At 42.3% G+C, this 27,264-nt stretch overlaps 1 protein-coding gene across 1 annotated transcript in view; it reads left to right on the top strand.

The window, feature by feature from the left end:
• Window positions 1-27,264, top strand: part of triob (trio Rho guanine nucleotide exchange factor b) — a gene marked incomplete at its 5' end in the record, with an annotated part of 89,994 nt that overhangs the window by 44,692 nt on the left and 18,038 nt on the right. The window contains 29 exons of the mRNA XM_079274934.1: window positions 190-381; window positions 1,822-1,953; window positions 2,491-2,721; window positions 3,865-3,987; window positions 4,205-4,396; window positions 6,354-6,523; window positions 6,993-7,167; window positions 8,400-8,595; window positions 9,258-9,424; window positions 11,021-11,140; window positions 12,081-12,179; window positions 12,267-12,359; window positions 12,578-12,727; window positions 12,880-12,994; window positions 13,220-13,335; window positions 14,558-14,680; window positions 15,058-15,252; window positions 15,774-15,880; window positions 16,626-16,692; window positions 17,219-17,328; window positions 17,483-17,552; window positions 17,851-17,940; window positions 18,075-18,167; window positions 18,257-18,368; window positions 18,643-18,833; window positions 19,152-19,253; window positions 20,336-20,475; window positions 21,125-21,224; window positions 23,929-24,181. Coding sequence (XP_079131060.1) covers window positions 190-381; window positions 1,822-1,953; window positions 2,491-2,721; window positions 3,865-3,987; window positions 4,205-4,396; window positions 6,354-6,523; window positions 6,993-7,167; window positions 8,400-8,595; window positions 9,258-9,424; window positions 11,021-11,140; window positions 12,081-12,179; window positions 12,267-12,359; window positions 12,578-12,727; window positions 12,880-12,994; window positions 13,220-13,335; window positions 14,558-14,680; window positions 15,058-15,252; window positions 15,774-15,880; window positions 16,626-16,692; window positions 17,219-17,328; window positions 17,483-17,552; window positions 17,851-17,940; window positions 18,075-18,167; window positions 18,257-18,368; window positions 18,643-18,833; window positions 19,152-19,253; window positions 20,336-20,475; window positions 21,125-21,224; window positions 23,929-24,181 — 4,024 coding nt within the window. The remainder of the gene's footprint in view (window positions 1-189; window positions 382-1,821; window positions 1,954-2,490; window positions 2,722-3,864; window positions 3,988-4,204; window positions 4,397-6,353; window positions 6,524-6,992; window positions 7,168-8,399; window positions 8,596-9,257; window positions 9,425-11,020; window positions 11,141-12,080; window positions 12,180-12,266; window positions 12,360-12,577; window positions 12,728-12,879; window positions 12,995-13,219; window positions 13,336-14,557; window positions 14,681-15,057; window positions 15,253-15,773; window positions 15,881-16,625; window positions 16,693-17,218; window positions 17,329-17,482; window positions 17,553-17,850; window positions 17,941-18,074; window positions 18,168-18,256; window positions 18,369-18,642; window positions 18,834-19,151; window positions 19,254-20,335; window positions 20,476-21,124; window positions 21,225-23,928; window positions 24,182-27,264) is intronic.

Raw genomic sequence — 27,264 nt, 5'->3', positions numbered from 1 at the left:
AACATTGCACAGAAAACATTGCTCATATGAGTCAGTGGTGACTCAGGTCAGGTGTCTTTAGATTTAAACACCTGGATGTTCAGTTAAACAAATTATACCCAGTGTTTTATTGAATTAAAAGCAATTAATTGTAGTATGTATTTCAATCTTTGCCGTCTTCCTTCCCTACTTCTCCTGCTCTACACACAGAATGTGTATGTGAACATCAATCGGATCATGTCAGTAGGGAACCGGCTCCTGGAAACAGGCCACTACGCCTCCCAGCAGATCCAGCAGATCTCAGCACAGCTGGAGCAGGAGTGGAAGGCCTTTGCTGCAGCACTGGACGAACGCAGCACCCTGCTGGAGATGTCTGCCAGCTTCCACCAGAAAGCAGACCAGGTACAGACACGCCACGCCTATAGACAAATCAAAAATCAAGTACGGTTCTGATGATGTCTAGAAAACTGAGGCGACGGCCACATGCACGCGCGATGTGTTTACAATAAATGTGTATTCCTGTTTAACTATATGCACAAAAACACATCTACATGTCCGCATATACTCATCTGGAGCATAGATCTACGACAGAATGTTAAGACCTGACAGGACTTTCTTTTATTTCTGAATAGTTCAGTGTCCAAACCTTATGATGGTTTGATATACTTTTGAAGAAAGAAAGAAGAAAGTCGATTTAAACAGAAATAGGAAACAAATATTTTGGCTCCGTGACAATTTACAAGCACTGTGGTTGCTTTATCCCTAATAGACCATTTAAATCCTGCTCTCCACTGTTTTGCTTACGGTTGCAGTCAGCAAAACAGTGCATTAGTTAGTTGTAGACACCTATTGTTTGCTGAGTGGCCTCTTTGCTGTACAGTCTTTAATGTTCAAGACTTCCTTGCAAGTTATTGATATTTTGTTTTCAGCAGTGGACAGAGCAGCATTACAGACATTAGTTATTGTATGTTTCGATTAGCATCATTTGTAGTCAATGTATCCAACAGTTATCGATGTTTAACTGTCTGCCTCGCAGTCCCGCCAGTGCACAGTCTGAAGAGTCCCAATGCATGTTGAGGCGGTTCAGTATCTTCAGTGAGCTCAAGTCTCACACTGAGAAATTCTTGCTTTTCTAGTTTACATCCTGGCATTTAGTGTTTACTAATCCACTATGCAGGTGGAGTTGGAACATATACATACTCAATTTTGCATCACACTTGGTATGAATAGTACGTTAGTATGTCATTTCAAACAAATCTATACACTTTTCACACGTTCCCCTTCCTAAAACAGAACAATAAGATTTGAATCATTATTTGATCAAAGCGTTCTACAGCGCTCACTGCTCTGCCGTCGCTTTTGTTCCTTCTTGAACTTTCCTTCTCTCTTACGTGAATTTCTCTTTTGCTTAATTCTTGTCAGACTTCCTGTTTCCAACCATAACAGTTTGGATGCCAAACCTTTATGTAGAGCAGAGTCATTGTCTTTCTTTGTTTTGTATTGACTCATGGTGAAAGTGTTCAATGGGGAGCACAACTGTGTCTAAACCCTGCATACATACTAATAGCACGGACTGTGTTTGTAGTAATATGGGCACTGTCAGTATGTAACTAGTATGCTGGAGTATGTGCTGTTGTATGTTGTACAATAAAAGTTTCATCAGAGACAGGTGATGTTTGAGAACAGGCAAATCAAACATCTCATCTCATTGTGCATCCTGGACAGAAAACAGTGATAATAACATATATGAAAGCATGTTTAAGTCTTTATAGTACTGTGTGCCTTTATATATGTATGTAGGTCTGTGTTATACAATGTTTGTGTTGTGTGTCTACTCCCCAGTACATGAGTAAAGTGGAGCCATGGTGTAAGGCATGTGGTGAAGGAGAGCTGCCCTCTGAACTCCAGGATCTGGAAGACACAATCCACCACCACCAGGGATTATATGAGCACATCACAACTGCATACTCTGAGGTCAGAGCACACACACACACACACACACACACACAAACTCAAATGCAAATATTAATGCCACCTCCGCAGAACACAAGAGGACTGGTAATCATCCAAATTATGTCTTCAAAATATACACTTCAATACAGTACAGAGTCTATAATATAAAGTATAAATACATTTGTGTTCGAGTTGTATTTATTTACAATGGAAACACTGGAAATTGATGTGTGGGAAGAGTGAAAATAAATCCCAAAGGAGTGTATTTATTGTTTTTAGGTAAAAACTAAAATATTGTAAATGTTGTCAAATATAGATACAACAAAACAGAGGTTCTAGTCTTTTCAAAAGTGTTTTTCAAGTCAAAACAAATGGTAAAAGTAGTTCCATTACCAGTATTCCTCTATCCTATTGGAAATGTAACTCAGTCGGATTGTTGGGAAGATAAATATGAGATGAATGTGTTGTTGAGTCTGAATGAATCTGTTGCCCGATGTCATTATTCTCAAGTGAAATACTCGATGTCCAATATGTCAAACTACTTGTCACCTATTACAGGTAAGCCAGGATGGGAAGTCTCTTTTGGACAAACTACAGCGACCCTTGACCCCAGGGAGTGCTGATTCATTGATGGCATCCGCTAACTACTCCAAGGCTGTGCACCACGTCCTAGACATCATCCATGAGGTGCTGCATCACCAGAGACAGCTGGAAAACATTTGGCAGCATCGCAAAGTCCGCCTGCATCAACGGCTGCAGCTGTGTGTCTTTCAGCAGGATGTGCAGCAAGTAAGAGACAACTACAAACACACCGGCCGCTCTCTGTGGGCTTCGTGAATGCAAACACATCAACTTATTGAGCTTTTCACAAGGCTTGTGTGGCAGTTTTACTGAACTCGTTTTGACTGTTTTCCAGTGGTTCAGTGAAGACATTTTTACTAGCAACAGTACACATGTATTATAGATCGATAATTGATCAATATATTAAAATAGGAAACTGTTCAAATATTAGGCAAATCCAAGAAATGTTTGTTGCTTTCATTCCATACTGATTAGCAGAGGGTGTGATGTTAAGATACCGGCTAATATAATCAGCTCCAGCTTCTTCAAAGCCTTTTTTCCACTTCCTCCTGGGTTTTCAGAGTAAGAGTTTCTATCTCTCTCTGTGACTATCTGGATGGCAGAGCTCTGAGATCAAAACTACTGAGTTGGTGTAAAGTGTCATCTCTGCCTTTCTCCTTCTCTCTCTCTCTCTCTCTCTCTCTCTCTCTCTCTCTGTCTCTGTCTCTCTCTCTCTCTCTCTCACACTCTCTCTCTCTCTCTCTCTCTCTCTCACTCTCTCGCTCTCTGTCTTGCTTCATCTCTGCCCTTCATTCTTCCTCTTCCATCCACTCTTTCATCACACTTTTCTCTTAGTAGCGGTTTCCATGGTGATGCAATTTACTGTCACATACAGTGTCGAGGGCATCGTGCATGTCTTCATATGTGCGTGTGTCCCATCAAACATATTCTCACAGAGACCTTGAAAGCATCATGGAAATCCCTTTAATTACCCCACATAGAAACAGATGAAGTATGGCCATCTGTTTAATAGATAATAAGGTAATTATGTCCAAAGATTTATCGCTAATCTCATCCACAGTGTAAATGTTGACACTTTGCACTGCTCTTGATTTGCTATTAGGCAAAACCTAATCGTCCACATTTGTGTAATTTAAGCATGACAGACTGCGTATGGGGGAAAAGAGTACAGAAAGGGAGGATGAGATGAGACAGAAGGGCGAGGGAGAGAGTGATGACATCTATAGACTACTGTAATACTCATGTGATCTGAATCATGCCAGTCTATTGCACCCCCTACTGCTAGAAAATGTATACTGCATCATCGATGTGCCATTGGCGTGCATTAAATGTGTGTCTGCGTGTTTCAAGGTGCTGGACTGGATAGAAAACCATGGCGAGGCCTTCCTCAGTAAACACACTGGTGTTGGGAAGTCTTTACACAGAGCCAGGGCTCTGCAGAAGAGACATGAAGACTTTGAGGAGGTTGCACAGGTGAGTTGTGGGTCTAAGTTTTAAGCGTTAATGCAAACGCACATCTTCAACTTGTGACATATTTTTGTCCTCTTGGCGTAAGTAAAGTCATATTTTCTTATATTTGACAGAGATGCTCAATAAAACTATCTCGATTTGATGTTGCTGCATTGTCCTAGAGACCAAACTAACAAGGTTTCAGCACACGTTTCAAATATACTTTATGTTAACGTTTCAGAACACCTACACCAATGCTGACAAATTGCTAGAGGCAGCAGAGCAGCTGGCCCAGACCGGAGAGTGTGACCCAGAGGAAATTTACCAGGCTGCCCACCAGCTAGAGGATCGCATCCAGGACTTTGTGCGGCGTGTCGAGCAGCGTAAAGTGCTGCTGGACATGTCTGTTGCGTTTCACACACACGTCAAAGAGGTCTGTATTTTCTCTCCTGTCCTCGCCTCTCCTTACTTGTTTTCTCCTCTCTCCTCCTCGACCCTAATGAGCCCTATTTACCGCATTGATTTGACTCCTCTGTTTTGCCCAAAGCTAAAGTTTACGCGACTAATAATTTACGAGGACAGGAGCTGAGAAGGTAGGGGGTTTTATTCATTGATCGATCACACTGACAGTAAAAAGCTTGTCATATCTTGGTCCACTGTGAACAACTGACTCATTAGTCATTTTTTGCTGTTGCCTGTCACACTTCACAGTAATATGACAAAAATATGATGGATTCCTCTGTAATTTAGACGAGGTCTAACAATGACATTGGCAATGTAAGGGTCATTTTTGCGTTGTAAATTTGTACACAACTGACCTTTATATTTAGAGTTGCAGTTGCAGGAAGCTATGACTCTGAGATAAAGACATGATGAACTACAAAGACCCCAGAGGGGTTCAAACCTTCCACCGGACTGAACTGTCCTTTGAATATGTTATTTTGACAATAAAATACATTTTTTAATATTATTCATAATGAGAGTGAGATTGTGTGTGTTTGCGTGCACGGTTCCCTGTGCAAACATTGGTGCTTTCCCTTCCTTCTGTCGTGCATTCTGCCTTCTTCACTTTGATAATGACAATCATGCCTCTAACTTTCCTGATTATTATTTACCTCAATCTTCAAAACAAAAATGAAGAACACGCAAAGTACACAGGGCAGGGAATCAGTACTTGCTTTGTAGCTGGGCTGCTAATCAGTGCACCACCCCCTTAATTCCTTTCACAGTGTTGAAAGTCATAGACTGCACATCTTTGACTGTCCAAATGAACCTCTCCACGCTGACGTGTCCCTCTTGCTCGGCATTTCTTCACACTTCATCCTGTTTACACAGACTAGAGCCAGTCAGAGCCGTGGTGTTATGAATGAAGCTGGTCTTCAATGTCCATATGGACGAATCTCCTTCATCCCATCTGTCAGCTCACACTGGTGCAAGTCGCTGTGTATGCGTGAGCCTTCGTGTGTGTGTGTGTGTGTGTGTGTGTGTGTGTGTGTGCCTGTACCTCCCTTGGGATATAGTGCAGCATGTTGAAAGGCAACAAACGGTTGACTGTGGAGACAGAGCATGAACTACATTGCAAGTGAGGGGATTCATCTGCACTGATATTCAGATGTAATCACTCCAAAAGGCACAATCTCTTACTCCTTTCTAATATTGTAAATAAATCTACAGTCGTGACCAGTTTGCCGATTTGACAAAACATTTCTGTGACTCGCTCTTATGAGATGTCCCTTATATCTGTATCAGTGTAAACCATGCTGCAGGTGAAAGCCCATATTGCTTCTTCTACCAAACACTAACAATGCAAGTGTCGTTTCGCCCAATCTCATAGAAACTGCCACCAGGCTTTAATAAAAACATATTTTGTGTTCCCAAATAATAGCTACTCAGCATTTGTGTGTTTGGTTGACAAACAACAGTATCTATGTCTTTATAGATGTCAGGTATAAAGTAACGCGTGTGTTACTAAGTGGATGATGGTTACAACACCAAAAGTAGGCAGTGTGGGTGTTAGACCAACCGTGGGTGCCAGGGTCTCTCTCCTTCCACCTGGGTGCTGTGCCAGGGCTTTAGTACGCTCAGCCAATTCAGCCATATGGCTAATCCGTTACAAAGGTGACCATTCACAAAACACCAGCTTTCAGCAGAGCTGGTTGGATTTTATTTCTGTCTCCAATGTTATATCAGTCCATTTTGTAGCTTGTCTATCGATTCCTACATCTGTGTTTAACTCACAGGGCTCTGCGTATCTGCCCCACCCCCTTCAGCATGTGTTCTGTTCACAACAGGGCTGTCTATTTGGTTTTTTTCCCTCTTCTCCTGGAGGCTTACACACATGCGTGATGCTGTATTTTAACTGGCTTGCCTCTCCTGTCAATCACCGTTAGCTGTGGACGTGGTTGGAGGAGCTTCAGAAGGAGCTGCTGGATGATGTGTATGCGGAGTCGGTGGAAGCGGTGCAGGACCTGATCAAGCGCTTTGGCCAGCAGCAGCAAACAACCCTGCAGGCCACTGTCAATGTGATCAAGGAGGGAGAGGACCTCATACAACAGCTCAGGTGACAATTCTGAATACGTGCTGTACTGATGTATATGTTAATATTTAGCATACACTAGGATAAGCCACACACATGCATTACATTAACGTTTTTTAAAGTTTCTAAGTTTTATCCAGAATAGTTTAGAGTGGCAACATTACAACGTTGTTCCTGTATCACTGAAAACAACTCACTTCATACCAAAACCAAGGAATGCAAAGCCCCGAGGCTTAATTTGGCATTTTGTCTGTGATGATTAGACAATCATGTGCTATTGTGAGGTGAAGGGGGGAAAACAAGCACGACAGCTAAGGAGAAAGATGGAAGGGATTTCCATGAACAGACTCAGTAAACCGAGCAACGGAGAGGGGACATTTTTCAAAAAGAACAAAATTCAGTTTTCTTATTCGTCCCGTAGCGATGTATTGACAAAGACTCAAAGCCACATCTCTGACCACAAATACACTGTGCCTGTAAATCCTCTCCACAGAGACTCGGCCATCTCGAGCAACAAGACTCCCCACAACAGCTCCATGGCCCACATCGAGAGCGTGCTGCAGCAGCTGGATGAAGCCCAGGGCCAGATGGAGGAGCTGTTCCAAGAAAGGAAGATCAAACTGGAGCTCTTCCTCCAGCTCCGCATCTTTGAGAGGGATGCCATTGACGTGAGTAGGCCGGAGATGGAAGCTTGGTGCATGATGAATATTTATTTTTGATCTGTCCTGCAATGTTTCGGCAAAAGTGAGCGTGAAGAGATGAAGTAGAGCAGTAGAAGATGGGGTTTGAGGGTTGCAGAGAGTTAAGGGGTGGAGGGGATAGTGGATGAAATGTATTGACTGTGTGACACCTGACGGGGGAATAATTGGGAAAAGAGCTTCACTAATGAGCATGGAAAATATCAGAGTTTATAAACGTACATACAGAAAGAAGTTGGTAGATGAAAAGTAGAAATTGAGGTGTAAAGCAGAGCACAAAGGTGTTTATTGTTTATAAGAAATATACTGATACTCCCACTCACAAATGAACTTGAGTCGACCTTAATGTAACCTCTTCTTTGTTCTCGTTGTTGCTTTCAATAAACCTTAACACTTCCTACAGATGTTACACAGTAAATACCTTCCAGGAAAGAGTGTTCTCAACAGCACACAGCAGTGACAGCTATTATACCGTCAATCAGGGAAAGGGCATTATTTAATTTACAGGACAACTATAATAAAATATACTTGCACAAAAGGGGAAATTGTTATTATTTCTAGTAACGGCCCGTCTTAAATATAGACCTGATTCTCTCTTCAGGTGCAGTTTGTTGAGCTTTTAAAGTAACTTCATGTGCCCCAGAGCAAGAGGTGGGTCAATTCTCAAAGTGTAGACTAGACCTCCCATGTTTGGGGGGGGAAAAAAACATTGACAGACAGAGCTGGATGGTGCCAGGATCAAGGTGCCCCGGGTATCATGATTCAGGCAGAGACAAGCACTGACATCTCAGTACATCTGCTTTAACAGCCATGCATCATCAGTGTAATATGTTCTCTTTTATTATGGCAGTCGGCTCAGGGTGTTGGGTCACAGTGATTAAACTGTCTGACTGGGTATTCAAAAATGATCTTAATCATGAAATGATGTGTATAATGGAACGGCTTTTGCTGTGCTTTATAGTCCTTTAAATGTTTGTGCTACCTCTTGTTGTCTTCGTGTAATATTTGCGTCATGAAGCCTCCTGGGTTCGAGAGCAGTCAGTGAAGTCAAAAAGACATGCTCTATTCTTTTTAACTAGAAATGGGCTTTTGTAACTGTGCTTTTTCATGAATGAGTAGAACGTCATTCTCCTATTTTATCCCGAGTTAACCCTCCTGCCTATCTCGCTCTCTCTGTCCCCGTCCCTCTGTCCCCCTCTCAGATCATCTCAGACCTGGAGTCGTGGAACGAGGAACTGTCTCAGCAGTTGGGTGACTTTGACACAGAGGACCTGACGGTGGCTGAGCAGAGGCTACAGCATCATGCAGACAAGGCGCTTACCATGAACAACCTCACCTTTGACGTCATCCACCAGGGACAGGAGTTGCTGCAGTATGTCACAGAGGTCCAGGCGTCTGGTGAGTGAGGACAGAAACAGAAACAGTCAACAGCAGTGAAGTATTTCTTTAGTAAGCACAGACTGATAGCCAAAAGATCGATGTTAGAAAGTAAGAGACTGCAAACCCTAGCTGACGTTCTGTAAAAATCTTCCTCTGCAGTTTCCTGCAGTTTCCTCGACAAGGCTGTTATCGTGGTAGTGAAGCTTCCTCTGTAGCTTGCCTCGGAACAATTATTATTCACTCGGGCCCGTCGTGCAGCTATAGCATCGCCACCGGCCCACTATGCAGGACTTAAATGGGAGTACAGATGAGGATGCTAAATTTGCCAGGAAAGATTTGTGCTGAAATGGCGTTGTTTAGTCAGCTTTCACAAGATCAGCATTTAACAGTCTCCAGGGCTTCATGTTATTAAAATGTACGCTGTTCAAAATCTGTCAAATCTGTAGCTGTTTTATCGATGCAGGTAAGTCGGAGTACATAAATGAAATACATATTTTGTGCCTCTCCCTGTAATTCCATATAGAGTACGTGGATTCAGCATGTAGCAGAGATGTGAGCAGAACTGCTAAATTACTCTTGTCAGTAACAGTACAGTTAGTGATTATTGACTAAGTAGCTAGGAAGACAAAAAAAGGTAAACGCACATAAACGGGCATTACAAAAAGATCTACTGTGTGCAGGTGTGGAGCTGTTATGCGACAGAGATGTGGACATGGCCACACGGGTCCAGGACCTGTTGGAGTTTCTCCACGAGAAGCAGCAGGAGTTGGACCTGGCAGCAGAGCAGCACAGGAGACATCTGGAGCAGTGTGTCCAATTAAGGCATCTGCAGGCTGAAGTCAAACAGGTATGTACTTGAAGAAGAAAAGGACAAGAGAGCTCAACATGGATAAACGATGACACAGCCTTAAAGCAGTGATCGGAAAGTGTGCTGTAGGTAGGATGCTGTAGCTAAGAAAACAAGCTACAGAAGAATAAACTCAGTGTTGAACTCAGAAAGTGATCAACAAATGTTGTATATATATATATATGATATTGGAAGTGGAAATACTCTCTCTCTCTCGCTGTAGTTCTATCTGTGTTTGTATCTTTCTGACTTTGGGGAAAAGTTAGCGCGATACAGTTCGGTTGGATGCTCAGCCAAGTTTTAAAGAGAGAGGAAAATGAATGGAAATATAAGGCCAAAAGATGACAGATGGTCAACTGGTTTCTTTTTTTTTGTAGATAGAAAAAAAAGCAAGAAAATTGAGAGTTTGCAATGTAGCCTTCTGATGTTTCAACATAAAACAAACATACAGATCCTTTTCACAACTACGCCTGTTATTATAGTGGTGCAGCCGAATAACAACAGGCTTCATGTTTCAACTTGAACTGAAAGATTGAACAAAAGTGGTGGCAGACATGAAATTGGGACCAAAATAACAAAAATGATACCCGGAGAGAACCGCGGCAGAAGATTGACTGCCGTTGTATTGAATGAACAGATCTGACAGTAAGATGATGGAGTGATGTTGGATGATGCTGGTGTTATTTCGTACTCATCTACCCACAGAGAGGCGGTACTATATGCAACTATGGACTGTTACAGAAACCTGTGAAAAATGAAAGCACTCAAGTGCTGTGAAGTGGCATCAGTTGTAGTGGTATGAGTAAATATTGGCAGGTATGATGTAAATCGAATGGTACGCCGTACCATGCTAATGAATCATATATGGATGCCTCGCGTCTGAGGTTGCAGCTGTTTGTTCTTGCATTATGCCACATACAGTGGATATACCACTCCTCTGATATTCAGTAGCTAACATACCTGTCCTTCCCTCAGTGCATTGCATGTGCAGTGGAAACAGAGAGTCAGAGTTGTGTTCCATCATCACTTTTATAGCCACGCTTCAGTGGCAGCTCTGCCCATCACCCACACAGCAGGTGTGCTTTCTGAGTCAGAGAGAGAGAGAGAGGGGTGTCTTTGACAGACTGTGTTTCAATGCCTTTTGGCTCGAACTAGGCCAACAAAACTATGAGCAGATTCTGTGTGCATCTAGGAGATTGTGTGCAAGGCAAGGTGTGTTTAAGCTTCAGAGATAGTTCAAATATGTCATATGTGCTGTTGGTGGGGAAATGTGCGTGTTAATGCAAGGGAATGAGGAGGTTACCAGGTTTTAGAAGCAATGACAAATACATATGTATAAGAAGAGACAGATACAAAGTGACAGACATGGAGTCAGAATATTGTAGAGCTGATGGGGGGGGGGAAACATAGAAGACAAAGAAGATTGAGAAACAGCTTACACCTTTGAGGAGTAATTGGACAGTTTTTGAGTTTGATTGAATATGTTTTCAAAGCATAAGGAGTACAAATAATTAAATTCTGTTAAAGTGATCGAGTCATAAAATAATGAAAATGTGAATAATTGCAAAACTCTTTGTGTATCTGTGTGTTTTGCAGGTTCTGGGTTGGATCCGTAATGGCGAGTCAATGCTGAACGCTGGTCTGATCACAGCCAGTTCGTTACAGGAAGCCGAACAGCTGCAGAAGGAACATGAACAATTCCAACATGCAATAGAGGTAAAATGAAAAATAAAATGTCTTTAAAGCGTTCCTCTTCTTGCTCTCTTTTCTTTTCTTTTAAGAATCTAGAGTGATCTCTGCCTGATCCTTTCTTCACCTCCCTTTTACCTCGTCTTTCACCACTTCTTGGTCTCCTCTCCTCCGTTGCCCTTCGTCCTTTTACCTTTTGCCTTTTTCTGAAACTTATCTCCACCGCCTCCACTTCTCACCACAAGTCACACATGAAATGGAATTATAAATGATTAATATCTGGACCTCTCTCTGCTTATGTTTTGTCTTCATTTCCTTGCTCGCGTTTCTACTGATTATGCAGCGTGTATTTCCTTTGAACTCCGTCAAGCCTGGCTCATTTAATGCAGGCATGTAGCTGACCTACTTCTACAGCGCTCTCGTACACACACACACACAAAGACGCATGCTCAGAAGAAAGCTGTGAATATGATTATTGCTGACTTTAATTTTAACACACATGGCATAATTGTAGTCTCTGAAACCTGCAAAGTGATATGGGAATGTCCTCCTTGACAGTACTCGGCAGGAGCTGCAGACATTACCAGAAGGTGGCTTCCTTAACCTCTTTCTGTTCTCCTTTCCCCGAGTGCTCTGAAACCATCAAGGAGCAAAAGCCTTATACTCAGGCTAACCGCTATGACACAAAAATGACCAGATACTGTCCTTTTGTTCCGCCTCCCTATCTCATTTCCTCTCCAGAATGCTCGCTCCAGGACAAAATTTATGACACAGCTATAATCAGACGCTATCCTCTGTTGCTCCCCGGTCCTCTACTCTGCACCAAACTGCCCCGCAGGGTCCAACAGGGAGATGGCTGTATTTTCAAAGCAATCATTGGGATATACAGAGTCATATAACTTTTGAATTTCATTGTGGGTTTTTTTTGTTGTTGTTTTTTTTTATCTCACCCTTATCCCCCGTGAAGAAAACCCATCAGAGTGCGCTGCAGGTACAGCAGAAGGCGGAGGCCTTACTCCAGGCAAACCACTACGACATGGATATGATCAGAGACTGCGCTGAAAAGGTACTGCTCTCTTACAACTGCATACATCTCGAAAAGAAAACAAGAACAGTTCCAGTGGTAAGTCGATTTGTTTTGTTTGACTTCAAGGTGGCAGACCACTGGCAGCAGCTGATGCTGAAGATGGAGGACCGATTAAAGCTGGTGAATGCTTCTGTGGCCTTCTACAAGACCTCTGAACAGGTATTTGTGATCCTTTTGAGCAGGAGTGAGTTGAAGGCAAAAGGACAAAAAAAAAGGATCGTGTGAATTACGCTCTCCTTTGTGAACATCAATAGACGTGGAAAGTTTATGATGAAAGAGTGTGATGACGGTTTCACTGGTTGCATAAAAGTCTGGAGCAGGAAAGCTCAATGTTGCTTTGCACAATGGTTTCATGGACGGTATCGTCTGTGTTTCAGGTCTGCAGTGTGTTAGAAAGCCTGGAGCAGGAGTATAAGAGGGAAGAGGACTGGTGTGGTGGTGCTGATAAACTGGGCCCGAACAGTGAGTCAGACCACGTCACCCCCATGATCAGCAAACATCTGGAACAGAAAGAGGCCTTCCTCAAGGTGACAAAGATGGATTTATTTGACTTTATATTTAAGAAAAGACATGTTTCATCACTTGTTTTTTGTGTGATTCTAAAGCTTTTGTTATACAGAAGGTTGTTATTATTATTGACCCTGTAAGTGACAGCCGTTGTCTTTCTGCACACGTCCAGGCCTGCACGTTAGCCAGACGTAATGCTGATGTCTTCTTGAAGTACCTGCACAGGAACAGTGTCAACATGCCTGGCATGTTGTCCCATGTCAAAGCTCCAGAGACTCAGGTCAAGAGTAAGTAGATGGGTCAATAATCACCTTTATCTTTTCCGCATCTTATGTTTACAAATGTGTTTATCAAGTTCTTAGCTGATTTAACTTTTTCTATCCAGAGTTTCTTAATTTATTCACAAAATTATAAATTCAGGTGTTCAATATTTGTCCTGTATCATGCTGATGTGCTGTAATAAAGATCTTGAATAAATCGTTTTTCTGTTGTGCTTGTGCTTGTGTCATCAGATATCTTGAATGAGTTGCTGCAGAGAGAGAACAGAGTGCTTCACTTCTGGACCATGAGGAAGCGGAGGCTGGACCAGTGCCAGCAGTATGTAGTGTTTGAGCGCAGCGCCAAACAGGTGTGTCCCTATGATTGTGTGTTTTCTGTACTGCATGTTTATGTGGGCATTTGCAAAAAAAATGCCCACAATTCGGAGATAAGGCTGAGCAGATCGATAGATTGTGTCATTCAATCTATTCCTGAACAGAGTCAGTCATGATCCATTTCAGATACACTTGAGATGATGTAAGCTGACAGACATTTGCAACAACGACAGTCCCTCAAGACAGCTATCATCATATCGCCCCAGTAAATATAAACACTATGTTTATTACATAGCGTTGCCAAACACTCATTTTCACCCATCAGGCAGGACTGAACATTTCAAGCGCTGCTATTTTTTGTTTTAAGTTTTGTTTCTGTTTTTTGGAAGAACAGAGATCTGAGCTAGGATGATAGGTCATGTCACAAGAACACTCACTGTTTCTCAGGCAAACAAGTCTGAGATCAGCCAAACATAAAAGGACCTATGAGGTGGACAGGGTTTGGATTTTATTGAGTTCAGTAGCCGCCAACATCTCTTCTTACTCCACAGATTGAGCTGACATTTGGAGTGTTTTATTGAAACGTTACTTTGACAGCAGGAAACTCTTCTGTGGTAGTAATGCTCTTAACTCTGTTCTTCTGTGCCAAGTCTCAGGCTGTTGGAACACAGACACGTTGCTCCATCTTGTGGTGTTTGGATAGCACAGCGCAGGCAATGCACTTAGCCAATAAAATCAGATGACATCATCGATGTTTCTAGGACATGGCTATTCTAGGGCGATCCAGCTTTTATCCCCGGGGCTCAAATACTTTCTGGTCTCACAGTTTGACTTGACCAGCTCTTCTTCTGCTGGTCAGTGCCTGCAGGCCCAGTAATGTAGTGTATGATAACAAATGGAAAGGATGTAGGACCTTTGCAAACTGAATTCTAGAAATGTATGAATAGGTTACATTTGAATATTGTTCAGTCTAAAATCATGGATGTCACATTGTGTAATCCTGAATTACTATGAATGTGATCAGGGGACAAAGGTAAACTGTAAACTTCAGTTGAAAACACTATCCATTTCAAAGGCTGATTGGTTCAGACTCAGTAAGAGAGGATGAAGGGGACGATGGTGCGTTTAAGCATACAAACTACCCCGTGACTTTAAATGTACTGTTGTAAGAGTTTCAAGAGTAGAGACTGCATTCAATTATGAAACTAAAATCCCTGCTGTGTAAATGTACTCACTCGTGATTGGCTGTGTCCTCAGGCCCTGGAGTGGATCCATGACACTGGGGAGTTTTACCTGTCCACACACACGTCGACGGGCTCCAGCATTCACCACACACAGGAGCTGCTGAAAGAGCACGAAGACTTCCAGATTACAGCAAAGGTATATGTGTGTGTTTGTGTTTACTTGGTGAATGCATTACTGTGTTAAAGACAGGTAACTGTGTGTGTGTGTGTGTATCCGTGGGCCCTTTGCGGTGCTCGTTGTGTTGTGCGTTTTGTTTTCACAGTCCTGCGCTCTTCCGTGAGGCCCATTCCCAGGGCAATGCATTGTCCCCATCCCTCACCGCTGTGTCACTGTTATTGTGTTAGAGAACAAGCTATTGTGTCCATCAAGCAACGCACTGATTCCTCACTCTCTCTCTCTCTCACTCTCTCTCTCTCCCCCTCTCTTATCTACCTTTCCTCCACCGGCACTGGCTCCCTGCGGCCACCTCTCTTTTCTCTCTATCCCCTCCCTAAATGTCTCTCTATTGATAGCAAACCAGAGAGCGGGTAAAGCTGTTGATCCAGCTGGCGGATGGGTTTTGTGACAAGGGCCACGCCCATGCCCTGGAGATAAAGAAATGGGTGTCCTCAGTGGACAAGCGCTACAGGGACTTCTCTCTCCGCATGGACAAATACCGAACCTGCCTGGAAACAGCCCTCGGCATTTCTTCCGACTCCAACAAGGCTGTGAGTACACACCATCGATACAAATCAGCGAACAATACAGATATCAGTTATATTCTTCTTCATGTGTTTCGACAAACACTATTTGTATGCTTTATCCTTAAAACCTTGTTTGATGCTGTGTAATGAAAGACCATAGAGCGATAAATCTGTCGATGGAGTCCATGTCTCGCACAGGTTATAGTAATAAGGATATAACTTTGGCCCGTAGCCTTTCCAGTATGAGATTCAAATAAAATCATGTTTTATCTGATTCATTTAAACATACATACTACCCCTGGCTTTCATTGTATTGTAGTTTCAACAGTAGGTGCTTGCACCAGGTGGTCAGATGTAGATAGATATTGGAGGCTGTCAAATTTCCCTCATGTCCCTTTTTGAACTCCGTCTCCCAGCAGTTCATTTTAATGAACTGGTGCTAAGAGAAGGCAAATATGTCACACATCGGTGTGTTGACTCGTGAATGACCACCATGCTTGTTATGTGCCACGTAAAAGCCTCTGTCTCCTTTTCAGAGTAAAGAGCTCCAACTGGACATCATCCCAGCCAGTGCCCCAGGGTCAGAGGTCAAGTTGAGGGATGCTGCCCATGAGCTAAATGAGGAGAAGAGGAAGTCAGCGCGAAGGAAAGAGTAAGTGCAAGTGCAAGACATTTCCCCGGCACACTCTCTCCTGATCGCCACCTGATGTGCAGCATCACAGGTCTCCTACGCAGGCCTGGGAAAATGCCTGGATGAATAATTCAGTCATTCTCAGCAAACATATGAAAACACGTATTTATTAGAGTCTGATTTACATTCTATAGCTGCAGCCAGGATTTCATTGCAAATCGTTTGGGTTAATGATAAAGTGGAAGTAAATGTCTTAATTACCCAGAGAATACACTGAAATCTTTGCATTCAATCAAGTGTGAGAACAAATGGAGATGGAAGTTATTGTGCATGTGAGAGGAGGAAGAGCAGCAATGTTCCTTATGAGCATTTGTCACGAGATGTTTTCGTGTTCCTGATGCTGTATCGAATATTTTTGGTAATTGGTTTTCAAATGTTTATGGGGAAACTTCATACAGGACGTGGAGACTACGAACAGCCTGTAAATTGCAGCGCATATGTTAACAAGCTATACATGAGCCATAAGGGAGTTATAATGCATCCACTTACAGCAACAATGCAACAGTACTACAGCAGTTACAAAGAATGTCGAAACAGTAAAGCATGGTGATGTTTATCTGTGTTTTAAATGCTTTTCATTCTTTCTTCTTTGTATGTACATACAAGTCGTCACCACAGGTTGTTTTTATTGCTATTTGGTCAACTACAGTTCAGCACCTGAAGGTGTTCATCAGTGCCTCCTCTCCCAATGTTCATGTCCTTTCAGGTTTATAATGGCTGAGCTGATTCAAACAGAGAAAACCTACGTCAGAGACCTGCGGGAGTGTATGGATGTAAGTATTAGTAGTACATTGACTGTTGTCAAATTTAGTTATCTTCATTGCCCCAGCTGTGATTTTTAAAATGTTGTCGTCGTTATGTTAGTTGCTTATAACACATCCTTTAAAATTGGTTACATTTGACTTTTCCAATTACTTACACTTTTTCTTTTTTTCTCTTAACTAATGCGTCTCACTTTTTTTTTATTGGTCAACTGTAACTATTATTGGATTTTATTATTTTTACTCTTTTGGTTTAAATTCACACATGTTATTAATTCTCACTGGTTAGTTACTGATCTTAATTATTTGATAAATGATTCATTGAAATATATAATGCTCTTACTTCAAATGAGTTGTTCTGTTTTTTTAGGTATTTGATTAACTCTGCTCTTCTGTGTGTGTGTGTGTGTGTGTGTGTGTGTGTGTGTGTGTGTGTGTGTGTGTGTGTGTGTGTGTGTGTGTGTGTGTGTGTGTGTGTGTGTGTGTGTGTGTGTGTGTGTGTGTGTGTGTGTGTGTGTGTGTGTGTGTGTGTGTGCAGACGTACCTGTGGGAGATGACCAGCGGTGTGGAGGAGATTCCTCCTGGTATTGTCAACAAGGAACACATTATCTTTGGGAACATGCAGGATCTCTACGAGTTTCATCACAAGTCAGTAAAGCTGTGATCTGATATGTTCTTTACTCCTAACCCTCAACATCTGTTGATTTGCTTTAAGATTGCACATCCCAAGTTAAAATCTTTCTTTAGAAGTAGTGTGTATGCAGGATTTGTTCGGACTTTAAATCGTTCTGTCTCTGTACAGTATCTTCCTGAAGGAGTTGGAGAAGTATGAGCAACTTCCAGAGGATGTCGGCCATTGTTTTGTGACTTGGGTAAGAGATCTACAAGTTGGGACTTTTATGTTTCAGTTTGTCTTTGTGTTCCTCACCTGTTATTATGCCATTACCCGGCCACAATTGATAAATTGTACCACCATAGTGTTCATTTGCTCTGTTTTCATCAACATCTGTTTCCTATGTGACTAGGTCCATATTAAGTTTCAATAACAGAACATACACAGTACACTAGAACTGTGGACTACGACACTTTTGTGGTGGACAAGTGGTTGTTTTGCATCCAAGACTCTTGATAAGTCGTGAGTAAAGTACTGGTGTCATTGCTCCTGCCTAGGCTGATAAGTTCCAGATGTATGTGAACTACTGTAAGAACAAGCCCGACTCCACTCAGCTCATCCTGGAACATGCTGGACCCTACTTTGATGTAAGTAACTACCATTGTTGCGTGGTGTATAATAAGTCGTGAGATTAGAGTTAGGATGAAGGATCTTCCTTTTAGAATCATAAAGACCGTAGCTCACGTAAGACACGTGTCTGTTTTCCCTGTTTGATATGCAGGAAATCCAGCAGAGACATCGCCTGGCCAACTCCATCTCCTCTTACCTGATCAAACCGGTCCAGAGAATCACTAAATACCAGCTCCTTCTCAAGGTACAGCAGAAAAAATCCATGATTAATCCATCATGATTGTGTTCTTTACTTGATTTAAACGTCACTATGCGCCTGTCTCTGTTTTGTAGGAGTTGTTGACATGCTGTGAGGAGGGTAAAGGTGAGATAAAGGATGGTCTTGAAGTCATGCTCAGTGTCCCCAAGAGAGCCAATGATGCCATGCACCTCTCTATGCTGGATGGTAAGTATACACACACTTCCACACACACGTGTTGAGTGTTGATAGTCCCCTGTACAACTCTGTGTTCTGAGGGTGTGATGTGTCCTATTAAATGAACCTTCAGTTCTGATCTTGTCGCTCACATTCAGCACACGTTTCTCAGCTTTGCGTCAGCGGTAACTTTATTCAACTGCCCTCCATTTGCCACCCACAAACATGTTTGCAGATACTGTGTGTACACACATGCAAACACCCCTAAATGGCGCGTTTCCATCCTCTCTCTTCACTACCTCAGGGTTTGATGGGAACATAGACTCCCAGGGAGAGTTGATACTTCAGGAGTCCTTCCAGGTGTGGGATCCCAAGACTCTGATCCGGAAGGGTCGCGACCGACACCTGTTCCTCTTCGAGATGTCCCTGGTCTTCAGCAAAGAGGTCAAAGACTCCAACGGGCGCAGCAAGTACCTGTACAAGAGCAAGCTCTTTGTAAGTAATGTACCGTTTGATCCGACGATATTGTTTCTGCTTTTTTTCTACCAATTACGATAGTGGAGAAATCAATTATGATGTACTGTAACTCTCTTCCTTGGGACATATCAGGTTCAGTCCGTCAAATCTATAAATATGGAAAGAAATTCAATCTTGACCCAATGCAAGACTGAGACTAGCTCAAAAGTGTGAACTTAAGACCCGGATTGGTTCAGGATTGATCGTTGGTTTTTGGGAGTTGGGTCAGCTGGAAGTCCTCTGTTGTTTTTGTTTATATATCATGTAAATTTGCTGATATATTATTCATCCCCTTAGACATCCGAGCTTGGAGTGACAGAACATGTGGAGGGAGATCCTTGTAAGTTTGCCCTGTGGATGGGCAGAACCCCGACTTCAGACAACAAGATCGTCCTCAAGGTATGTCAAGATGTGGATTTTGGTGAAGATAAAGGGTCAATGTTTGGTCACTGCAATCATATTTGTATTAACAATGTCACTTTGAATGAACAGCTTTTTCTTCTTTTAATATTTTACAACATTATCTGATATCATTGAGCAAGTTAGAACTGAGGACCAAAATATGTTTGCTTCATAAGGAGCTATGCACTAAGTGTAAAATAGACCCCCCCCCCCCAATGTGATTCCCCTTCTGCAGAAGAGGCCAAGTTGTTCATGCATAAAGAAAGAAGAGTCACTCCATGTCTGTAGTCCGCCCTTTTTAAATCCTGCATAGTCCCCTCTGTTCAGCCAAGAAAGTTCACTCCCTGTAGGGGGGGTGGAGCGACTCATTGACTCATCACACAGAAACATTAGCATAGCAGTCGATGGGTCACAATCAAAACTCACAAGCAACTTGCTAGTTCTCACGCAGTGAGTCAGAAGCAATGTTTTATGCAGGCTCCGTGTGTAGATGTAGACGCTGACAGAGAGGAATACAACAGCGTGTGGATCCCAGTGTATGTGCTACGACGTGTGAATATGTGCTGTGCAGCTATCTGTCTTATTACACAAGTTCCGATCATCATCATCATCATGCCTTATGTAACATGCTGCCACTGCAGCCTTGATGCTGCTGGTTGCTAAGTGAGGGAGGAAGAGAAGACACAGACGGCCGTAGTCATACGCTAAATACAGTGTTGCGTTGGATCGGTGACGTAAATAAACACTTGGCTGACAATAAGCGCCTCTCTGTGGAAACCCTCAGTGAAGCATATCAGACGCAGTTATCGTCATTTCACAATGAGTCTGAATGATGACGTGTGACTCAAGTAGAAGATTGCAAAGATCAAAGCACTTGTGGGATCAGGGAGAACTATGTAATTGATAAATTCAACTTGACACCGTGTTATGGGTCAACAGCTAATTCATTCAGGCCAAGTGATTTTTTTTTTTGATGAAAACTGATGAAAAGACCTGCCTACACTGCTGACGTAACGCCTGCACATACTAGAACCTGTAAATCTAACCTTTGTCGGACCCGATCACGTGTTGTGTCCCAGGCTTCAAGTATTGAGAACAAGCAGGACTGGATCAAACACATTAGGGAGGTCATCCAGGAGCGAACTGTCCACCTGCGTGGAGCTCTGAAGGAGCCCATCCACATCCCGAAAGCCACCACGGCGAAACATAAAGGCAGACGGTAAGCTAGCAGTGTGCTGCTCTGCACTTCAGTCGTTGTTCATGTTCTTCATGAGTTTAAATGTTAATGATGTGAGCCATCATACAATTGTGTTCCAGGAAAGTTATTTATGCAACAAACATTTGGAAATATTATACACCAGTGAATGTACAGTAAAAACTATTTCAATCAATTTTACAACACAGACAATTAAAACACTGCAGCTGGGCACAGCTTGCATGAACGGTTGCAGCCATACTGGATATATATATATATATATATATATATATATATATATATATATATATATATATATATATATATATATATATAAATATATATATACATATATATATATATATATATATATATATATATATATATATGTACATATATATATATATATATACATATATATATATATATGTATATATATATATATATACATATATATATATATATATATATATATATATATATATATATATATATATATATATATATATATATATATATATATATATATATATATATAACATCTCAGAATCCAGCCTCTTACAGAATATCAACTCAATAATCAGTATTTTCAGTAACAAATCTATAAAAATGTAGTAATGCATGAATATAATGGTAAAGATATAATGACTGTGATGATGTCGTCTGCCTGCAGGGACGGAGAGGAGCTGGACAGCCAGGGAGACGCCAGCAGCCAACCGGATACCATCTCCATCGCCTCACGTACATCCCAGAACACACTGGACAGTGATAAGGTTTGACTACACACACTCTCTCCAGGCATTCTTCACCCTCAAAATGGAGTAGGAAGCACTTTAGTGATACATCAAATTGACAATTTTTTGCCATTTTTAATTTCCCTGCACATGCCGCACCATTCTGTTAATTCAGTCAGTATGTAGCTAATCTGTCACTCACTATCGGTCCATGTCATGCCATCACACATCGGAAGCTGCAACCTGGTCAGATGCAGGCAACTTTCCACAAGTTGCTTCCTGTGAAAGTGTGAGGAGGAAGAAACAGTCCATCTGACAGGGATTTAAAGCGGTGTGTGTGTGTGTGTGTGTGTGTGTGTGTGTGTGTGTGTGTGTGTGTGTGTGTGTGTGTGTGTGTGTGTGTGTGTGTGTGTGTGTGTGTGTGTGTGTGTGTGTGTGTGTGTGTGTGTGTGTGTGTGTGTGTGTGAGAGAGAAAGGGAGAGAGAGAGAGAGAGACAGTCGGTTGTGGTTATATCTGGTAATAGCACCACAGAAGGCTTGTCCTCCTACGCTCAGTATGAGCAACTGCAAAGCCAACACACACACACACACATACACACACACACACACCAGCATACATAGATAGAACAATATTTCCATACTTTTATGTCATACTAATTATAAACTGTAGCTGTGGACTCTTACATCAGGTCATTATTTTCACACTTGGATTTGGACTGCCCCCAGCTCGGCCTCATACATGATCAGGAAAATAAGTAAATGACCTCAGACTGTTCACTGTATCTGTTTCGTGATCTGTTTGCACAAAGCTCAGCTCTGTGGTTCTTTCATTCAGCATAAAACCAAATTTTAATTGAGAGCTCTGTGTGTGTGTTTGTTGATGTGTGTGTTTATCCCTATTGCTATGGTTTAATCCACTTGTGTCAAAACGAATTAAATAGTCATTGTTTAGTTAAGGGCATACTCTGAAGCTTAAAAATTCAAAACACACAATAACACATGCAAGTATACATTTTGCATCTCAATCACACCTTCTGAATGCTTCTCTCTGTCGCTCTCTGTGAGGACTCTCTGTGAGACCTCTCATTCAAGAGGCAGTGACAGTGGTGTGTGTGTGTGTGTGTGTGTGTGTGTGTCTTTGCTTGAGTGAGTGACTTGTGTGCTTCAGCTTCAGCCTCCCCCGCTCTCTTCACAGAGGATGCTCGTCTGTATGCCAGACAGGAGAGCACGGTTTTAAGTCCTCACAGCGATCGATCGAACACTTTGCTTCGAACATAGAAATATCCAGTTTTCTCTTCTAATTTTTTGTAGATCGACGGACATTAGTGAGCTAAATTGTGGCAACACTTGTTTAAAGACAAGCATGGATTAACTGCTCCGGGGAAGAGACACACACCAGGGAATCGTTTAAGCTTCAATAGGCTGATTGTAAGAGCCCGTTACAGTGGATGGCATCAACTTTTCTTCTGGCCTCGGGATGTTATAATGCATCAGGATTGTGATTATCTGGTCAAATATTCCTTTCCCAGGGGAAATACTCCATAAAACGTTGCCCTATTTTGCGGACAGCTTATGCTTACCCAGTGAGCAACTTCTCATTGAGATCTAGGACGTTTAGCGGACTGCTGTAGAGTTTCTGTTTTGTTTTTTTGGGACTTCTCTCGTAATGAGGGAGTGGAAAACAATGGAGAGGCTGGAGGACAGGATCTCACGTCCCGTTTCTCAACTCCTCAGCTCTCTGGCTTTACCACACTACCAAAGGGTAGGTTGCAAATAATGTGCTCTGCTAATATCCAGTACTGTGACATTTACGCTGTGAATATCTTTGAAAGGAGCAATGCAATCTGTTTCAGTTATGAAGAGCATAAAGAACTTTCAGCACTGCATACATTTCAACACGAGCAATAAGGAACAGACCTTTGAAAGCATGGAATGTGTGAATGTTGTTTTAGTACAGTATGTGGCTATTATTAACCGTATGACGAACAGTATAACTTATGTATCAGACTTTTCTCATCTGCCATTTAGTCATATTTCATATAAATGCTCACAAGATGATTTAAATATTGTGAGGTTTTACAGCTCAACATGGCTTCACATGGTTGGATATTTGTGGTATTTATGTATTTATGTATTTATTGTGTCCAATAATGCCAATTCATTTGAATTTGTCCCAGACAATTAAGACTTGTACATGCTTTTGTAATTCATATTTGTAGAATAACCCTCTGGTGTGCTGTTGCTGTATATCTTATCATTTGTGAGCACAGAACCCTTGCTGTTAGCACAGAGATTGGAGCCCTAACAGCAACATGCAGCTGCATTTTCAGTCAATACCTTTGCGAACAGCCAGTGAGCAAAGTGACTAATTGCTAGGTTGTTCCACCTCCATCTAATGTTGCCTTTCATTTCATCGACAGTTGGGTGTTCAGAGTCAGGCCGTCAGAGCGGCGTTTTGTTTCGTAGTGCTCGAGCTCGAATGACCTGCGCTGTTATCAAAGGATGTCGTGTGGGGAAATGTCGCCTTTTGTTTTGAGAGCCCATTCAATCCGTTTTGTGATGCCGGAAGTCATTTCACTGAATGACAGCGGTGGACAAAGTATTCAGACCCTTCAGACCCTTTACTTAAGGAAGAGCACCGAGAGAAAACACAGCACAGCAGATCTGAAATGGCCAAATATCAGCATTTGTTGACAGATTACCATCAAAATCGGTTTTCACAGACATCTTTCTTCCATTTCAGCTGTCCGGTGGCTGTGAGCTGACAGTGGTGATCCATGACTTCATGGCCAGTAATGGTGGCAGCAGTGGGGAGCTGACAGTGCGGCGAGGCCAGACCGTGGAGGTTCTGGAGCGACTCCACGATAAACCGGACTGGTGCCTGGTGAGGACCACAGACCGCTCTCCAGCCCAGGAGGGCATCGTACCCTGCTCCATGCTCTGCATCGCTCACTCCAGGTCTTCCATGGAGATGGAGGGGCTCTTCAACCACAAAGGTAGGATGAGAATGTTTTGGGTTGGGTGCTGGATCAAAGAAATATTTAGCAGGATTAAAACAGATGGATCTGCACACTAAATAGCTCCTGTTTAAGGATTTATCTGCAGTAACGTTTCGAGCACCAGGCTCTTCCTCAGACTTCCTGCATTTCTTGTTTGCAAACACATCATTGGTGACCTGTGGAACCTTAACTTCTCACCAAACAAGCATGTATTTCTCAGTGTTGCTATGCAACTGTGGAAAGCCCGGAGCAGCTCTCTTTTAATTATCTGAAAATAATTTCAACCTTTATATTCCAAGCACTGTAACATCGGCCTGATCTGATTACTGTCAGAACCCCTTATATTGTCTGAAACAGGCCGCAGCATGCCCCTCCATTGTAACAAACGTAAACCCTGAAACAGCCTTGTGCATCTGTTGTCGCGCCCAAAGGGTTTAAAGAGGAGTCCGTAACGTGGTCCCCAAGGTTCTTTTCCAGTATGCATGTGTGTGTGTATATGAACATCACACCAGCTGTGTTTACAATAATAAAAATATTGTTGAATGGTTCCTGCCAGATTCTTAATATCCTGATAATCACCAACGCAGCAGATTATTGTTAGTACGGGTGGTATTGTTCTGCATACATAGACACACACACACACATTCACTCGTCGAATGTGTGTGTTTGGATACGTCAGACTAGGATACAATTTGGATCACAAAATGAAGAACAAGATAACATGTAAGTTTAATTTGACAGTGTCCCCTAACATTGAATATTGATAAAGGGTTATATGTAAATATAAAAATGTTTTTTCTTATGAAAATGATGCTTTGCAGTGTAGGCTTGATCGTGATGGCTGTATTTTCTGACTCCATCCCATCTGAACTCCCTTCAGTCTTTAGAAGTCAACCTGCAACTACAAACCCCCTGAACATGTATTTGGTTCCAGTTCTCTGACTAAGGCCCAGTTGCTGGCTCAGATGGCTGCTAGGTGTTGTTGTGGTGGTTGTAATGCTTTCTTCACACAGACCTGAGTTTTGACACTCGGTACGTTGGTGTTATGAGCCGCTGTCGTTATGTCTTGACAGATGTTTCTGTTTGTGTCTTTCCCGCTTTATTCTGGGAGGATGGTGGAAGCTGCACTGCTTGTTTCTATGATAGTATAGAATACAAATATGTAGCTGGCAGTCTCTTTGAAGTCGGTATGTGAAAGGTTTGGATTTGTGTTTAAAATGATAGGATGCCTGGATTGTACATACAGAAACTGACAACTTTGGAATTAGCTGAATGATTTACGGCAGAGAAAGATGGGTAGAATTTCCCAACTGCTCATTTTACACTTTTGACAGCAGCTCCACTGTTTCCATGGCTGTTTGGCTCATGTTTTTATCTGTCTTTCTTTGGTCCCTTTTTTGTGCCTATAACCAGCCCTCACTGTTTGTATCTGTGCGTTTGTGTGGCCAGTAGGAGTGATGAAAGGAGCTTCTTCTCTCTCTGTGCTTAAAAAAGGCTGTTGCTGAGGACGGGAAAGACGAGGATGACAAAAAACGTCTTTGCTACTTTGTCAGCTTTTTGTATTTACCGGCCAACCATGTACGCCACTTTGTCCTAAATTGTGGAAGGGTGACGGTCTAGGCCCTAGACCGTCTAGGGATTAGTGTTCTCGGGGACATCTCCCCTTTTCCTGCCGTGTCCCACACACAGGAATAATTGACTGTTGGGGGGCCAATGTCTGGACTAACAGAATAGGGTAGAATGAAATGGTTCACATACAGAAGGATTAGCCTGCAAAGCATATAGCTGGCAGCTGGTTGTCTGCTCTGAATAGAGGATGTGTGAAATAACAGTAGTTAACGCTGTATGTGCTCAGTGCGTGCGTGTGTTTTCTAAGTGTTTCATCAAGTCCTGTGTTGTGCAAAGCTACACATTCCTGCTAAATCGGGCTTTCGAGCACTTTCATTTGCACTCGAATCACATTTTCAGTTTGATTACTGGAATTCCCCTGTTTACCAATGCATGAAGGTTGACTCTCGGTGCCTCTCGTAATGAAATAAATACAAAGGTACCAACAAGGTAATGTCGGTGTTATTGATTAAAGGACTCTGCTAGGAGCAGGGAAGTGTATGAGCGAGTGTGTGCGTGTTCCTATAGGATAGAGTGTGTTTATTAGAGCCCATGGAGACAAACACACATTCACAGTTAAACTGGGAGGTCTTTGTGCATCTAGCCTGCGTTGCTGATCTAGACTGCACAGTGTGTCAGATGAAGTGAAGATGTAGGAAAACAGAATTAAGATTTGAAGATATATATACTTACAAAAAAAACAACAATTGGAGATTCAGATTTTCAGAAAAATTATCTGAAATTCATAACCAACCACTGAATATGAAACACTTAACACTTTGCTGTTCACTTCTCTCAGATTTCATAACCAAGTCTATATTTGTTCCAAGCATACTGCACAACTTCTATGCATCCTAATGCCTGTAAAATATGCACCCGCCCACACAAACTGAGTGGGTGCTTCTACAAAGGGTAATACGGTAGATGTGCTGCATGTTTACAGACATCCCCTTGGGACAGAGAGGCACAGTGGAGGCTTGCCAAATATCCTCACAGCAGCCCACTCTAGGAGAGGGAGGGAAGGAGAGACAAAGAGAGAGAGAGAGAAAACATCCTACTCTCCAATGCTTCATTTGACTTTTTCCTTCCTCACTCTGGACTTCACACTTTCTCTCTCTGGAATTTCAGCTACGCAGTTCCTTTAGATTTAGTTTTAATGTATTCCTAATTACGAGTTATTTAAAAAACAATTTTAGGTTCTGCATAGGAATAGTCATCGTATACCTGTGCAGATGCTGTGAGGGAAACTGTCAATTCAGAATCTGGAGGCTTGATATTTGGCTGACATGGCCCGTGGAATTCAGTCCCTCGTGTCTCTAAACCCATTTTGCTCCATGGATTCAGCGCAGGGAGGAACCTCTGACAACTGCAAGTTCTGGCTGCTGGACCTTGGTAGGTGCCTCAGTCATGTGTAACACATGAGTAACGACGTAATGTGCAGAGCACAAGTCATTTCTTGCTCTTCCACTTCT

Source organism: Melanostigma gelatinosum, assembly GCF_949748355.1.
Source record: "Melanostigma gelatinosum genome assembly, chromosome: 9".
In the NCBI taxonomy this organism is placed as follows: domain Eukaryota; kingdom Metazoa; phylum Chordata; class Actinopteri; order Perciformes; family Zoarcidae; genus Melanostigma; species Melanostigma gelatinosum.
The sequence above is the reverse complement of the archived record's forward strand: the minus strand, read 5'-3'. Positions and strand labels throughout refer to the sequence as shown.